Raw genomic sequence first — 17,001 nt, forward strand, 5'->3', positions numbered from 1 at the left:
ACAGTCTAAAGATATGCAGTTTGGGTGGATTGGCCTTGCTAAATTGCCCTTTCATGTCCAAAGATGTGTAGGTTCGGTGGGTTAGCCACAGTAAATGCACAGGGTTGCAGGGATAGGGTTGAGGAAAGTGCCTGGGTAAGATACTCTGTCACAGAGTTGGTGCAGACCCAATGAGCTGAATGACCTCCTTCTGCACTGTAGGTATTCTATGAAAATAAATATAAAAAGCATAAAGGTGACAACTGGTGTGACATGAGAAGAAACAACAAGAGCCAACAAGGTCTGCACACTTTCCAGAAGATTGAACGTTATTGCTTTTTCATTTTTCCTGTAACTATTGTTTAAATCCGAAGTACATTATATTTTGTAGTCCTTGATTCAATAAGTTAAATTGTCATACACATACCAATTGTGCTCTTCCCCTAATTTTCTCACACTAGGTTGTGATTGTTCTCTTCAATTGAGCACTTGAAACTAAGTTCCTTAGAGAACATTTTGAAAAATGTTTTGAAACATTGTCCATTATTTTACATCTGCTAATACCCATTCTTGCTTCTGATGTTATGTTCTCTCTCCAGTATTATAAATGATGTATGAAATACTGAGCTTTAGATTCACATGTACAAGTCTTTGTATCTTTTAATTCTACAAGCCAGCATGTATAAACTTGACACAAATAGGTTGTTACCTACAATCACAAATGCTGTAAGCAAGGGACATTGACTCAAGTTTTGAAAACAGAAAGGGGAAAAGAAAACTGCAGAAAAATTACTAATGACTTACTTTCACAATTACCCTGCAACTTTTTTCAGTGTGGGCTTCTTCCCATCTACTTTTTGAGTTTCTGATTAAACCATAACCCTAATTTTAAATGTAAAGTGTATATTTTGTTAAATGCATTTATCATTCCCTCATAAAAATTAGGAATTCATATTTATGTGTAGTCGTTATCTAGTGCTGAAGACAATTATTACATTGGTGGCACTTTCAAAACTTTATGGTTTAAAATTATCTATTAACCTTTTAAGTCAAAACAGTTGTATGTTTTGATTGTTGCAAAACTGACTTCTTCCCCCACTGCTTGTTAGCAACGTAAATGAGAATGGAAAAAATCAGTGGCAAGCAGGAAATCAAATTTGTGGCATGTGATGAAGAACTTGAAAGACTTGCTTTTCACAATCACCAGACATATCAAAGTGCTTTGCAGCTAATTGAAGTATAGTCACTGTTGTAATGTAGGACATGTGCAGGCAACTGTGCACTGCAAGCTCCAACAAACAGCAATGTGATAATGACCAGATAATCTGTTTTTGTGATGTTGATTGAGGGATAAATATTGAACAAGATACCCAAGATAACTCCCCTGCTCTTCTTCAAAATACTGTTGTGGGACCTTTTACATCCACAAGAATAGAAAGGGGGCTTGGTTTATCATCTTATCCAAAAGGCAGGATGGAGAATATTGGTGCTGCAACACTGATGCCAAGATTCGAGTTTGACACAATCCTCTGAGTTAAAAATCCTAATTTCATTACCACTTTACTTCCATTTAAGGGCCCCAAATATTGTCAGCACAGAGTCATACAGGTTTACAGCATGGAACCAGGCTTTTCGGCCCAACTTGTCCATGCTGCCCAGTTTTTAACCATTAAGCTAGTCCCAATTGCTCGCGTTTGGCCCATATCCTCTATACCAATCTTGATGATCAGTGCAGAGAGTCAACATTCAACCGTCAAGATACATATGCTAATGTTGACAAGTTTAGATGCAGGCATGTGCTCCCTACTCTCCAATAGAGTATTTGAATTCAGTTTGCAGCAATGGGAATGACTTCGAAGGAATTTGTCATTCGCTTCCTTCAATGTACTCTTGAGAATACAGTTCAAATCAAATTTCCTGATACATCTGTTGTGACATACATTCAGCACGTAGGTTGAAATGTGGAAGATGGAGAAGCTCCACCTTTAACATGTGAAATGCTGTTTGCTATGCGATTGTTTAATCCCATTGTGCATCAGTGCATAGTACCTTCCGCAGAGGTTCCACCATTTCTATGTTCTTAGGAAGTAATTTGTGATAAAAGTCGGTAGTACCAAGGAATGATACCAACTGTTTTAGGTTAGCTGGAGTTGAAAGTATATGAATACCTTTGATATTATTGGGTGTCAGCTTTAGTCTAACTGTGTGCTCTAGTGGGGCCTGCAAGTTTGAAGCTATGCTGATCAAATATGTTTACCTCCATAAGGTTTCTGCCTTTGGCTACTAGAGTGACATTTTGTAGTGTACTGGAATGTGATCATTCCCAAAACCGCAATAATCAATAAGTATGTCTGTCACAAGAGTGAAAGTTGCAAAAGATAAAAGCGGTGGATTTGTCACTCAATATACTTTCATGCCAACATAGATGAGAAGTGAGAGATGCCTGTAATCTCAACTCAGCATTCCTTAAAATGATATAGTGCTTTGTCTTGGGTAATAGTATACATATGCAATACCTTCTCCTCAGGAAGACACTCCTCCATGTGTCAAACTGAAGAAGTCTTTTTCAACTGGTACACCTTTGCAAAATGATTCAACTTTAAACACAAGTGACACTTTCTTGATCTGGGCACAGAGTTTATGAATTGATGACCACTTCCATAATTTGAAAGACATCTAACTAAAATGAGGCAAGTGTTGATGAGGCTTCTGAGGACTCTTTCCATAACGCTTGTACTTGAGTTGGTTGGGCAAGATGCGTTTGCAACCAAGTCAGAGGATGCATTTCTGTGTAACTCTTCGAACCCAATATGGAAGATTCAATTTGGACTGCCAAGGTCATGGACTTTTCCAAGTTCAAACCATCATCTTCCATGAAAAGGCATTCCCTAATTCATGGAAGTGCTTTCAATCAATTTACCACAAATCAGTTCATTAGTTAGTATGCCAAATTTTATGTAGAAGTCAATTGCTACCACGTGTTACGGGCTTATCCCTTCCTGGCATCTCTGGCAAATGGAAGTTGTTCTATCATCACAATTTTCTTTGGCCCGAAGTATTTTTGAGAGCATTTACTGCAATATCAAACGTAGAGCAAATACCATGTAAACACCAAACAATTGAACACTATGTGCAACTTGTTCTGCAGATATCGTTCATATACAAAATAACTTGGGAGATGTGATGCCAATGAAGGCTGCATTCAGTTCGCCTTCTCTACTTATGCAGTCCCTTGGGATAAAAGATGACTCCAGTTTGTTTAGATTTATTAGCCATCTCAGAATCAAGGCACAATCTGCAGACTCTGGCACATGAGGCAGGTAGTGCTTGGAGGCTTAGGTAGATGAGTTGTTGGGAGTTTTGTGCACGTTCCCAATACCTCAACTTCGCCTCTGCATGTTCGCAATGAAGCCTCTTGATGTGTTCAGTGCATTCTGGCGGAATCTTCTCCATTTTAGTTGGTCACAAGCCAGGAATTCTTGACCTCGTGTTGAAAACATTCCCCCATTCTTTAATCACCCCATAATTGGTAATATTATTAAATTCGGTTCACAACATAAGATAGAAGCAGGATTAGGTCATTTGGCTCCATAAGCCTGCTTTGTCACTTGAAAAGATCATGGCTGATCTACTACTTTTATCAAGTTGATCTGTTCAGTCCAAATGAAGATTATGTTCCCATGATTGTGTTATTATTCTTGATTCTCGAACTACAACTCGGCACTGGGTCACCTTCAAAAGTCAATTCCTGTTAGACAAGTCTTTGTTCAAAACACATCCATCAGTTTTCCATTATTTACTTCCATTGCATAATTTAAGACTTTTCTTTTGCCAATTGATTTGTGCTGCATTCTCCAACTGTAATGCTTAAATTATTTTAGTTTAGGTTCTGATGACTATTGAGTGAGGGCACCGCTGCACTGATTCCAGTTCTACATTGCAGAAATCAGTTAGCCATTCAGCCCAACTGATCTATGCTGACACAAATGTTCCACATCTCTCTTCCTATCCCACCCCTCATGTACTTTTCTAGCATCACCTTGAATGTACTTTGATAATATGGCATGTTATAAAAGTTCATAAGATTTTCCATATTTAAAAATCAGTAGCAAAAGTTACATCTCAATTCATAATTCCACTCCCTTCAGTGCCTCCATTCTATCCTTTATGGCTTTGATCTTTCAAAAGAAATGTGGCAACTTTATTCAAGTGTTGTGCTGATCTCAGCTGGAGTGCAACAATTGGTAGGAAGGACAAAATAAACAAAGGAGTTACGGATGCTTTGCATCTGTCTGCACAGGAGCAGAACTTTATGCATCCTAGGAGCCAACACGTCAAAAGAGAAATGGGAGGGCTGATGAAAGGGAGAAGTCACAAGGATAGGGATAATTGAGCAGAAAACCTTGAAAAAGATCTAATGGATTTTTCATCCTCCTTGCTAAGAGATGAAATAGTCAGAGAAAGCCACTTTTGCAACTGTAACATCAAGAACTAATCAACAACTAAACCATAAAAAAAGACATTTTTTAAGCAGATAAAGTTATTCTTTAAACACATTTAATTGGGCACCCTTGCTAACTTGATATCAAGACAGACAATTATTTGCTTATTTTAAACATTTCATTTGTGTTTGCGAGGTTGGTGAACAGAGCTATATTTCACGATGATTGAAGAGCAGTGAAAACAGCCAGTTTAAATCCAGAGGCCCTTGCCAGCTGCGTATTCTTCCTTGCATCCAATTAGTATTATTTTGCATTACACTACAGTGCCCATAAACATGATTCTTGCACTAATATAGAATATTAGCACACATGGGTCAGTGTTATGAATACTTCTTCAGGTGAAGAAGTGATCAGAAGTTATCCGATAGCACAGTCCAGCAGTGTTTATGTTACATGGATATAAATATCACATGAATGAACAACATAATATATTGACCTAATTTATAGTTAGCAATGTGGGACAAGAATAAATGGTGCAACTTCAAAAATAAAATGGTGCAAGGATGTGCAGTGAAGAAAAAAGATCCTCTAGTTTATTACAAAGAACTCTTTATAGTTACCCCAGTGTCAGTGATGATTTGCCTTTCTTAGTATCACGTGAGCTGTGAACAATTTTGCAGATTAGGTTCAGAGCAATCACTTCCAAACAAGTACAAGAAAAGAAAAAAAGCAATCATTTTAAAGTTAAAAAAAAGAGAACAGATGCAACTTGAGAATGTTTTTATTCTAGCACACTGATTTTATCATACAATTTTATTGGGGGAGATATAGAAACAGCAGTAGCCAATGTGGCTTTGCGAGCAGAAGGATCTATCACAAATTCCAACCACCAACAAAAGTCTATTGGACATGTAAAATAGTTCTATTCACCTTCCATTATGAATCTATTCTAAATGTTCTAGTTTCACCTTAAAAATAATATACAGAATTAGACTTTTTTTAATGCATGCAGATTCTAATTAGTGCAGAACACAAAAAAGTATTGACAGTTTGCAGCCTATGTAGGTCGATAACGTCTAAAAAGAACTGCAGCATTTTTGTACCAAATGTAAAAAGAAATTCTACGATAAATTGTTTGCATGAGAAAAAAAACTAGCATGTTCCCCATGGCCTGTACCATACATATCCCCTCCCTAATAAATTTCTGTGGAATGTCGTCTTAATTGGTAAAAAGTGGTAGAATTTCTAATTTCTCATTAGATCTCAGATCCCAAAGAAACTCACTCAACGCAATCTTTTTATCTCATCTTTCAGAATATATTATTTGTACAGGTGTAAAATATTATAAATTGCTGCCAACTTGTTTTTGTCTAGCAATGTTTGCACTGGAAAGTAATGCATTTTGTAGAAAACAGTGTCTGAAAACATTAAAAAAGATAAACTGAGACAGTAAGATCTACTGCATCATGTATAAATGAAATGCTCATGCATTTGGTTGTACAAAATACCAGAAACTATTCAGTAATCAGAAAAAATAATTCATATATATATATAATATAATCTAAATCCCTTAGCTATGAAAGCCCAAGGTCTATCTTTGCACATAATTCAATTTATGTATTCTAGTTTACCATACATTAAAGGTATTCAAACATTATAAACATGCATACAAGACAGAGCAATATCTTTCAAATCACAGACATCCTAGAAGATCATAGGATTATCAAAACCAGTGCACCAAATATGTGCAATTGTCACAAGGAGACTAAAAAGTTAATATTTTGCATAATTTCCCAAGTTTGTGGTGGAAATTAGCAATTTTTAAAATCCAAGTTCCACACGTTGCAGCCCATCTCTGATTCAAAATCATGGATATGGTCATTTTGTGTTTTTATGAATATTTCTTCCCATGTTCATAGCTTTTCACTGAAAGGAAAATGCAATAAAGTGAAACAGTCACAAATCAAAAAACATTCTATTTTCTAAATGATGTGCGATAATGAGCCAAATATCATTCTCAATTTAAAGAAAATTCAAATAAGATTTTAGACTTCTATTTTGGGGAGTTGATGAACAGCTGTGAGCAATTTTCCACATTAGACTTCAAGTGCCAGCAATCACTTCAAAATTAGAAATAGTCAGGATCACACTACTTACACTAAGCTCAGACCATTACCTCTAGTTGCATCAATGTGATTTTTTTCCCTATCTCTACATCATTTAATGGCCTTTGAGTGAGACTGCTAATTTAATGCTACAATATGCAGTGTGTCTCTATGGAATAATAATGAGTAAATGTTTAAATAGTTTATATAATGAACAAAATTTATACAGAACTTTTGTACATAGATATGTTCCTGTGAGTGCCCATTTGCATGCTGGGCAGAGAATTCTGTTTATTGCAGAAAATGTTAAAGTTGGTCAGAAGGTTGGCTGTTGAGGTTTAAATCGCAAGTTGTATACAGCAATTTTAAAAATGATGGAATTAGGGTCTGTGCAGTTGGATGCATGAAGGGTAGAAGTTATGGGTCAGGGACAAATTGTGTTGGCAGTGAGCAGGTATGATATAAAAAAGGAAGAAACATTGGAGGAGATGGAGAGGTTGATGATAATAGCAGCAGAAAATTTCTGTTCCAGGACTACAGCTGGGAACCTACAGGATGCCACCTTAGAGTTAAAAAAAAGATTCCAACACTGCTCCAGAGGCCCTCAGGTAATTGTAAAGCCCACACCACCTAACTTGGGGAAAGAGAAAAAAGATCTGTATTAGTACTTTTCACAGCCTCAGGACATCCCACAGCACTCTATTACAAATGAAGCAAACTGTGAGCTGGGTGGTCTCAAGATGAGTTTTAAAAATTTAAATATGATGAAAATATCATGACAAAAGGAGGTAATTATCTGTTATTAAATGGGAAGTGCATACATGTAAAGATTTTAATATCTTGCGATGTCATTCAGTGAGCCAAAGTATATTCTATTTTATAACTGGTATCATCAATTTATAATGAGCAAAGTGCTGCAGAATATGCAAGCTATACACAAGGGTTTGTGTAAATTGCTAATGGATCTCTGTGGCATTGCACATAAGCAGCCAAACCAAATTAAGTCTCATGCTCAAGCAAAAAATAAAGATATGCAGAATCCATTATAAATCCATAATTGTGTTTTCTTTATGTCCACACTTAAAAATAGAAACTGCTTATGTAAACCTGTCAAGTTGCAATGATACCTCCTACTGGGGTAGCAGCAAGGTAATACCTCTGCTGTGCATGTAATTATAGGGTGACATATTTGAATAGTTAGCTACCATTAACATGGAGAGGGATTTTTAAAAATTGAAAAAGTTGACTAAAAGTAGATGAAAACAACATTTTTTAAATAATAAGATAGACACAGATGATGCACATCACAAGAAGTCTATGAATAGACTCAATGTGGCAACTGATTTCCTAGTGGTACAGTAAAAGATGATGTTCCAAGATCAGAGTTAAGGTAGTGAACTGAAAGACAAACAAGGCGATTGAACAATGGTCGATGAATCAGCATATGCAAAATTTGGCTGCAATGCAAATTCTCATGATAACTTTAAAGAATAACGTGTGTGCGTGCAAGTAAAAAGGACACCAGAGTCACTGCAGGTTGGAAATGATCCAAAGTGTGATATAGCCTTTTAGAAGAGTGAAAGAATGGGAGAGAGACAAACATTAAATAGGATTGCTTACAGATTTGACCAGGGTTGACTAACACAATTTCTATAAAGAAAGATAAAAAGTACATATTACAGAAATGACTTGAAAGTCTGTCATTTTTCTTCTATTTGTTATTCCATAATCTGAATGATAAGCTCCTAACTAAATATCATAATTAACTTTCCATAGATTACCCCTCATCGGTGAAAATATCACAAACAACATTTTGTTTTTAGGCACAGGGCATTCCCATTTGGATTGGACAGAAGACAAATATCACCACCCACTTAGACTTGATGAAGAGGCTATTATAATTCTGGCTACCTCCGAACTCTAGATTGTGTCCACAGCAAGATGGAGTTCTCGAAGACAGATTAATTTTCTCATGCTACATATATCCTTATATGTAGCATGAATAGGAGCAGCATGACACAGAATTAACAACATATTCTTTTACAGAGTTACTTTGCACTGGAGGTTACACATTCTGCTCAACACACATCTATCTCTGTTGGAAAACACCATGCTGTTAACCTGCATAATTCAGGCGAAGGCTTGTGGTCAAATTTATTGACACAATTCCCACCATCATAGCACCACCTCCGTTCAGGCCCCACACACTTGGCACTGCCCCTGGCACAGTCATGATGCCCAATCAGACACTGTCAGCCAGCCATGCCTCCGACCGCCTGGGGGCTTCAATGGCCTCTGTCCCCCCAGCATGACCAGGGCGTCTGGTCCCCACTGGCAGGAACCAGAAGTGATTTTCTCAAGCGTGATATCTCGCTGACGAGAGGGGAAAGCAGCAGTGAGGTTGGAAGGTGCTGTGCCAGGCCCGCTAACGGGATTGAAATTAATTCAATCCTATGCAAATAGGCTTCTCGCTCACCCACTGGCAAAACAGGGCTGGGAATTTAATGTATGGGACTAAACCAGTTCCCGGCTCCCATGTCGATCGACCAGTGAGTTGAGCCAGTAAGATAGCGCCCCAAGAGTCAAATCTAGCTAATAGCCAAGCTCAATATTGCTTTAGATTTGAATTTAAAACAATTTTATCCAAATTATTTGTCAAACCTTACCTATCTAACTGGCTGATGATCTCCTGCACCCTACCAACTAGTTTTTCATATTCTATGGGGCTGCTTCCAATGATATTGTGAAGTTTAGCCATGTACGTATCAAGTGTTCCTTCTGTCGGTGTTTCTCCAGTGCCTAGTTACAAAAAGAAGTGAGACGGTATTAGGCAGTAGTCTGGAAATGAAAACAGGAATAAACAGATTTGGACAGAAATCCCAATCATTTTCTGATGACATGGAAGAGACTTGCATTGCTTTTTTGAATAGAAAATGTTCCATATTTGCTCCTACTAAATAAAAAAATTACGTAAGTCCACAATATTGTCGTTGAAACTAAATCTAAATAATGGAGCTACGATTTCTGAAACTGTTAAAATAAAGTGAAAATTACTGGATTTATTTTTCTGTTCAAGTTATTTACATAGTCAGCAATACATACTCTTGCACTTTACTAAAATTCTAATACACGTCATATCAGTGAAAGATACAATAAGCTACTTAATAAGATGCAGGGCAGAATTCTCCTATTTTAAGGCTAAGTGCAACGGTGGGAGTCTCCACAGCACTTGTCTTACTGACCAAAATAGCAGGATCCTGCACTTGGAACCTCATTAATTTTGCACATTCACCTCCAAGTCATCTGGTGGGTTTGAAGGTTCCAGCGCCATATTTAAATACCAATACAGCACACTTATATCACTCTCTCTCGCCCACATCTTCACCAGATTGTGCAGCATGTCAGCAATGTGGAGGAAGCCTGTGCCTTGGTTCGGCTGCCACCGCCCTCCTCCCCCCCCCCCACTCCCCACCCCCTCCCCCAACCACAAAGCACTGAAGCCCCATTTGGACATCAGCCCATTTCAGCTGGAGTCTGTGTATCCCCCTCCATTGGGGGGGGGGATTAGGATGAGGAGACCCCTGCACTCCTTAACCTCAGGCACAGTACTGATCTGATTCGGTGACACAGGAGGATCCATATGTCCAGCGACACAATGCTATCCATGAAAACCAGCTCAGCAATAAAATGGAGGCAGGAATCCGTGTACCCTGGCAGAGTAAGGTATAGTGCATCAGGAGCAATGCAGCACTACTGATAGAAAGTTGTTGTACTCATCTCAAAGACTTTGACAAACTGAGGACCACGTAGTGTACACCACTCACTAGAAATCAAGTTTGATGCCAACAGAAATTCCTGCTGGTGTAATGCAAGATTGAAAGGCCTGACAAGATGCGGCAGGCAGCTGTTTTAGCGAGCATTTATGAGACGCAACTGGCATTTGCACCACCTGCTAATGGGAAGAGCAATTCACTATTGGGAGAATTGCAACGTGATTTTATGCCGGCGGGTTTTCAGCAGTTTCCCTGCACCCACCTGTCACCAAACCTGCCGCGGGCTGGTTGGCAGAATTCTGTCCTGCGGCCTTCGAGGTCAGATTGTGGGTGGGGAAGGATGTTATTGTGATGTATTTATGTTTACATTAGGTAAAAGTAAACAGATTGAAGTCTTTGAATAAGACTAAACTGGCCATCTGGACAGACAATTTGAATGAAATAGGGAGAACCAAGAATCTTGCAATATAATTTACATTAACATGGAATTAGGTTAGAAGTTGGAACAATTGCTGCATTATGCAGCAACTGTAGATTCGCTGCAAGCATTCAAGAGTGAGCTGGATGAGGTCCTGGTGATTTTTAATTTCTTGAAATTGACCCAGGGTTGTTGATTTGTCTTTGATTAATTTTTTTTCTTTCTCCCAGAAAAGTGGTTGCTGTTGTGGGAGTGATTGGGTTCTTGATCCTTAATTGCACAATGATCATACGGGTCACAGTCAACTAATCTTTCATATTCCCATATGTAATATAGCCTCCTAATCTCAAGCACCTCCATACCGCTTTCTGAGGAAGAGAATTCTACAACTGACCTTCTGAGAGAAAACAGTTTCAAAGAAAAGTTTAAAAAAGGAAGACACCAATTATTCAGTGCGCTCCAAAAACTATAGCTACACATTTCAATTATCGTTTTCTTTTGAACCATTTCCTGTTCTCACCTGGAATGGGAATAGAAGCAAAGCTTGCAGTCAGGGCCTGGCGTACTGCCTGCAGTTGATGCTGCAGCGTCAGCGTTTGTCTCTCCTCCAGTGCCAACTCTTGCTCTAGTTTCTCTTTGGCACTATTCATACTCTCTATATGTTTCTGCAATATAACATTCTGCTCTTCAAATTCCACATTTGACTTCCTTAATTTTCGCAGTTCTGATTCACGGGCTTAAAAGAAAAACAAAAACTCAACTAAATTTACATTTCAGAGCTTGGAAGTGAAAAGTTGCATACATTTCCTCAACACTTTGCCTAAATAGAAGAGTACATTCATTTAAAACTCTTGATTTATATTATCTTTACCGAAGATTAATGCACTGCAGGAACACAAACTTAAATTAGTGTGATCAGTCCCTTGTCGAAGTAATTAAGGGTGGATGTTACTTCTTCCAGGTCCCGAGGAGATTTTACTCTTTGAAGAATTTACAAAACACAAAACCAAAGCATACCACACATATTCTATCACATAGATATCAATGTTTGAAAGCAAACATGCTCCAGGGATGCTCAAATAATACTTTGAATAATTCAATGTTTGGCCTAATTACCTTATTTAGTAGATCAATGTTTTTCATTGATGTCAAGTTTTTCCAGAAGCCCTTTCTAGCAAGAGTGGAAACTGATGATTTTTCTGTTCCCTTCTCAGGAGATACTGTAATAGCTCATCACCACACTGGAGATAAGCCAACTAGTTCAGACACCAACCCCGAGATCACCTCGGTCTGCATGCCTCAGCACTATACCATGGTTTGTATCTGTCCACTAAACAAATCTTTTAATTTTTAAAGAAGACAAGCAGCATAAACATCAAGTAGAATTAAAATACCTTTGGTCTGGTCAAGGAACTCTTCAGTAAAAATTGGGGTGTCAAACATGGAAATCCTGTCTGGTGAATCATCAGTGGCCTGAATTACAAAAGATAGACACATGAAACATTGACCAAATTCTTTGATGATGCAACAGAAAAATAGGCAAGGGTGATGCAGAAGCAATTTATCTAGATTTTCAAAAGGACTTCAATAATAGGAGACACTGCACAATGAGACTGATGAATAAAGGTCAAGGCATGCAAAGCCAGGGAAAAAGGGGCAGAATGGAAGGCTGGATGAAAGACAAAACAGAAAGTAGGGGTAAAAGATTCAGATTAGCAACAATGGAAATTGAGGTCCCATCAGGATCAGTGCTCGAACCGCTCTCGTTCACAATTTATATCAATATTTTCAACTTTGGAATTAAAAACATACAATCTCTGAATTTGCAGACAACCCAACTTAAGTGAAGATAATCAATGATGAAGAGGGCTGCAACAGATTATACACAAGACAACATTAATAAACTTGCAAAATAGGTATATAGATAATTCATGGGCAGATGAATTTCAACATAGATAGGCCTGAGGTATTACATTTTGATCAGAAAGATAAGGTCACATATTACTTAGAATGTAAGAATCTAGGGGGAATAAAAGGAGCAAAGGGGTTTGGAACAACAAATGCAAATCACTAAAAGAAAGAAATTAGCAAGGTCATTTACAAAAGCAAACCCAATTTGCTGGGTTTTCTGGAGGGAAATACTTTCAAAATTGATAAATTATGCAAAACTTGTATCAATCTTGATTCAACTACACTTATTATTAATGACAGTTCTGGTCAGCATATTGAACAATTGAGACTGAAAAAAAATGATGATGATGATACCAGAACTATGAGGTTAAGCCTACCAGGAAAATGGTGAACAAGTTAAGTCTCTTTTCTCTTAAAGAGAGGCTAAGGATGTCAACTAGCGGAGGTCTCAAATTATATGGGGTTTTGATAAACTAGTCACAGAGTGCTTCCACTCATGGGAAAAATAAATCTAGAGGCCATTGTAAGGTGGAAGTCAAACAAAATTTAGGAGCAACATCTTTACCCAGAGAATGGTTAGAATGTGTAACTTGTTAGCTCAGGGTTTGGTTGAGCAAATAGTACAGATGCATTTGAGAAAAATCAAGTACATGAGAGGGAAGGGAAGATGATGGAACTGGATTAGTAAGGATGGGAGGAAATTAGGGTGGAGCATAAATATCAACATGATGAGCTGAAGAGTTTATATGTGCACTGAGACTCCATGCAATTTCAAGACAACTCTAGTGCTTTACTCCTTTATAATACTATGTGTTATTTAGTTTAAATTAGAATTTTATGTAAAATATATTGGTAAAAGTTAATGACATTGGTAATTTATTTTTACAATTTGTTCTTGGGATATGATGTCACTGGCAAGGCTGGCATTTGTTGGCCATTTTAGCTGCCAGAAAGGTGGTGGTGGACCACCTATTATATGATCTACTGGCTTGATATGTGCAATTGCCACTTCAAAGGACAGTTAAGAGTTGCAAATACACCAGAGTGGGCAAGAGTAGGTTTTCTTACCTAAAAGACATTAGTGAACAAGCTGTATTTTACCAAAACCCATTAGCTTAATGATAACTTTTTTCAAAACAAATTCAGATTAATTAGAATTTAAATTGTCAAATGTCATAGTGGGATCATCAGACCAAGCCTCCAGATTACTGGAAAAATAAATATATTCTAAAAACTTCTGGTACAGGGACGGTCATACCCTAGAAGTATGACCTGGAGGATGTGCTATGGGACCTCTGGAAGTCCCAACACAAGAGCTCCACAGGAATTGCCCAGGGAGTTTCAAATTCCAATGGAGAATTCCTCTGCTCCACATGACTCACCGAGAATGTCTCAAACTCTATGAGTTAGAGTTTGAGACTTCAGATAGCTCCAACTCACTTACCTGGGATAGATGCCCAGGGAAATGTTAGAGACAAATAATAACAGTGATTATACAACTGACATTCCTGCCCTATAAAAATTTCCCAAAAAAGGTGTGGCTAGACTTCCCCAATGATTCTGCACCACACAGGTGGACTCCCAGAACAGGTATGCTCCGCATTTCTGAAGATGTCTGGTTTGGAAGTCCGGGCCAGCAATGTGGAATTCCATCTTAGTGTAAAGATAGGGCAGCAGAGGGGCAATCTGACAGTGACTGTCACTCTTCAGAAGATCTGGCCTAATGTTTTCATTTCTCAGCAAGTAAAAAGTCGTGAATCCATTCATTATTATCAAATTGTATCTGTAGGACAGCTGGGCCAAGAAATGAACGCATTCAGTATCTTCAAAGAAATGAGCGAGAAGGAAGTTAAGAATTTGGCAAATATCGTTAGGAGCTACAAATTTACAGGGTTTGTCCTGTGTACAAGATGATTGTGAATTTAAACCCAAATTCATAGGTTTAAGTCTTTATAAACTGGAGACGCAAATACCATTGTAGTCATGGGAAGCAGTAAAGATGTCACTAAAGAATGCAATCATCAAATCTAAACTATAATAATAGATAGTGAGAAATAAATCTAATAGTTTATCCATATGGAAAAGGAGCTTTACTGGTGGTGCATGCAAGATTGGATAAATTGTGCAGATGTAATGAAATGTCAAATTTGATCTGAATAACCTTTTCACATTTCATGCTTCATATTTTTAAAGTTCGTGTAAGCAATTGTAAATAGGACTATGATTTTTTAAAAATTCAATATGGGGAGTTTCAGACTGGTGAAAAGTTGCATCTGAACAAGGGGGAGGAAAAGATGATTCATTCAACATAAAGTGAAGTATTAATAAAAACAGGAAGTGTGAGAAACCTCAGCAGGTCTCTTCACAGATACGGCCTGAGATTTTCTAGCTCTTTCTATTTTTATTTCAGATCTCCAGCACTTTGCTTATATTATGGTGAAGTATTAATGGTTACCTGCCATGGCCTCTATTAAATATAAAAATAACAATATTTGCATCACTTAAGATGTTTCTTAGAGAATGAACAAAGTAATGCATTGTGTATTTTTCATACCATTTGGACAGTACAGTTATAACAACCTATATTAATATAATTTTGGAATTATCAAAAAATTTTTACAGCTCACCTTAGGGACTGGTCCATTAACTCCTGGCCACAACTCTTCTAAAATTATGAAGTAAAAATGTTAGTTCTCTTTTAAACCAAAACCTCTAAAAACTTCATTTACATAGCACCATTGACGTAGTATAACATCTCAAGGTTCTTCACAGCAATGATCAAACAAAACTTGATATCAAACCACACAAGATATTAGGACAGCTAACTAAAAGCTTGGTCAAAAAGGCAGTGTATTAAAAAGGAAGAAACAGGAAAGACAGGAAGAGAGAATGGAGCAAAATCCTCAGCTTAAGGGTTAGCCAAGCTGCACCTAGAGCCACAATGGATTCTTAAAAGGGAAACCGTTTAACTAATTTGTGGGTTTTTTTTATAAAAGAGGTCACAGAAAAGGTTGATGAGAGTAACGCTATTAATTTGTGTACATGCACTTTCAAAAGGCATTTGATACAGAGCCACATAACAGACTTGTGAGAAAAGTTATATAGCTCATGGAATAAAAAAAGAGACAAACCGTAATGGTCAATGGATATATTTTGGGCTGGAGGAAGGATTGTAGTGGAGCTCCCCAAGGATCGGTATTGGGAGCCTTGCTTTTCCTGGTATATATTAATGATCAAGATTTTGGTGTGCCGGGGGCAATTGCAAAGTTTATGACATAAAACTTGGAAGCATTGTAAACTGCGAGGAGGACAGTGTAGAACTTAAAGTTAATGGAGAGGGCAGAAAGGTAATAGATGAAGTTCAATGCAGAGAAGTGTGAGCTGATGTATAATGGTAGGACATGGAGACAATATAAAATAAGGGCTAAAATTCTTAAGGGGTGCAGGAGCAGAGGGACTTGGGTGTATATGTGCATTGATTAGGACAGGTGGAGAGTGCAGCTAATAAAACACACAGTATCCTGGGCTTTATTAATCAGGGCATAGAGTACAAGAGCAAGAAGGTTATGCTGAACTTGTACACAAGTTAGACCTCAGCTGGAGTATTGTGTACAGCTTGGGCACCACACTATAGGAAGAATGTAAATGCATTAGAGAGTGTGCAAAAGAAGTTTGCAAGAATTGTTCCAGAGATGAGAAAATTCAGTTATGAGGATAGACTGAAAAGATTTTAAGACTATTCTCCTTGGAGCGAAGTCCAAAAGGAGATTTTATAGATGTGTTCAAAATCATGAGAGGGCTGGTCAGAGAAGATGGGAAGAAATTGTTCCCGCCTGTAAAAGAATTAAGAATGAGAAGGCACAGATTTAAAGTGATCTGCAAAAGCAGCAAATGTGATGGCAGAAAAACCTTTTTCACACAGCAAATGGTTTGGGTCTAGAATGCACTACCTGGAAGTGTGGTGGAGGCAGGTAAGAGGGTATTAGATGATTATTTGAATAGAAATGTGCAAGGACATGGGGAAAACATGTGACAATGAAACTAAGTAACAACCTTATTTGGAGAGCTGGTGCAGACATGATGGGCCAAGTGGCCTCCTTCAGCACCATAACAATTCTGTGATTCAATAGTAGAACATTTAAAATCATGAATGTGCGAGATGCCAGATTTGGAGAAGTGCAGAGATCTCAGAATTATTGAGCTAGAGGGAGCCACAGATCATAAGAACATAAGAACATAAGAAATAGGAGCAGGAGTAGGCCATCTAGCCCCTCGAGCCTGCCCCGCCATTCAATAAGATCATGGCTGATCTGACGTGGATCAGTACCACTTACCCGCCTGATCCCCATAACCCTTAATTCCCTTACCGATCA

At 37.9% G+C, this 17,001-nt stretch overlaps 1 protein-coding gene across 2 annotated transcripts in view; it reads right to left on the minus strand.

Moving 5' to 3' along the window:
- Nucleotides 1-5,186: 5,186 nt before the first annotated feature.
- The window catches only part of hmg20b (high mobility group 20B), a 28,321-nt gene continuing 16,506 nt past the window's right edge, over nucleotides 5,187-17,001 (minus strand). Inside the window, exons 6-10 of one of the 2 annotated variants that reach the window (XM_078198398.1) lie at nucleotides 15,256-15,293; nucleotides 12,112-12,190; nucleotides 11,238-11,453; nucleotides 9,193-9,325; nucleotides 5,187-6,347 (exon numbers count right to left, since the gene is read on the minus strand). In XM_078198398.1, the coding sequence (XP_078054524.1) occupies nucleotides 6,335-6,347; nucleotides 9,193-9,325; nucleotides 11,238-11,453; nucleotides 12,112-12,190; nucleotides 15,256-15,293 (479 nt within the window). In that variant the 3' untranslated portion in view covers nucleotides 5,187-6,334. Of the gene's footprint in view, nucleotides 6,348-7,989; nucleotides 8,177-9,192; nucleotides 9,326-11,237; nucleotides 11,454-12,111; nucleotides 12,191-15,255; nucleotides 15,294-17,001 lie in introns of those variants that run through there. The other variant, XM_078198397.1, reaches the window with a different exon arrangement.

This window comes from Mustelus asterias, chromosome 26 (genome assembly GCF_964213995.1).
Source record: "Mustelus asterias chromosome 26, sMusAst1.hap1.1, whole genome shotgun sequence".
Lineage (NCBI taxonomy): Eukaryota > Metazoa > Chordata > Chondrichthyes > Carcharhiniformes > Triakidae > Mustelus > Mustelus asterias.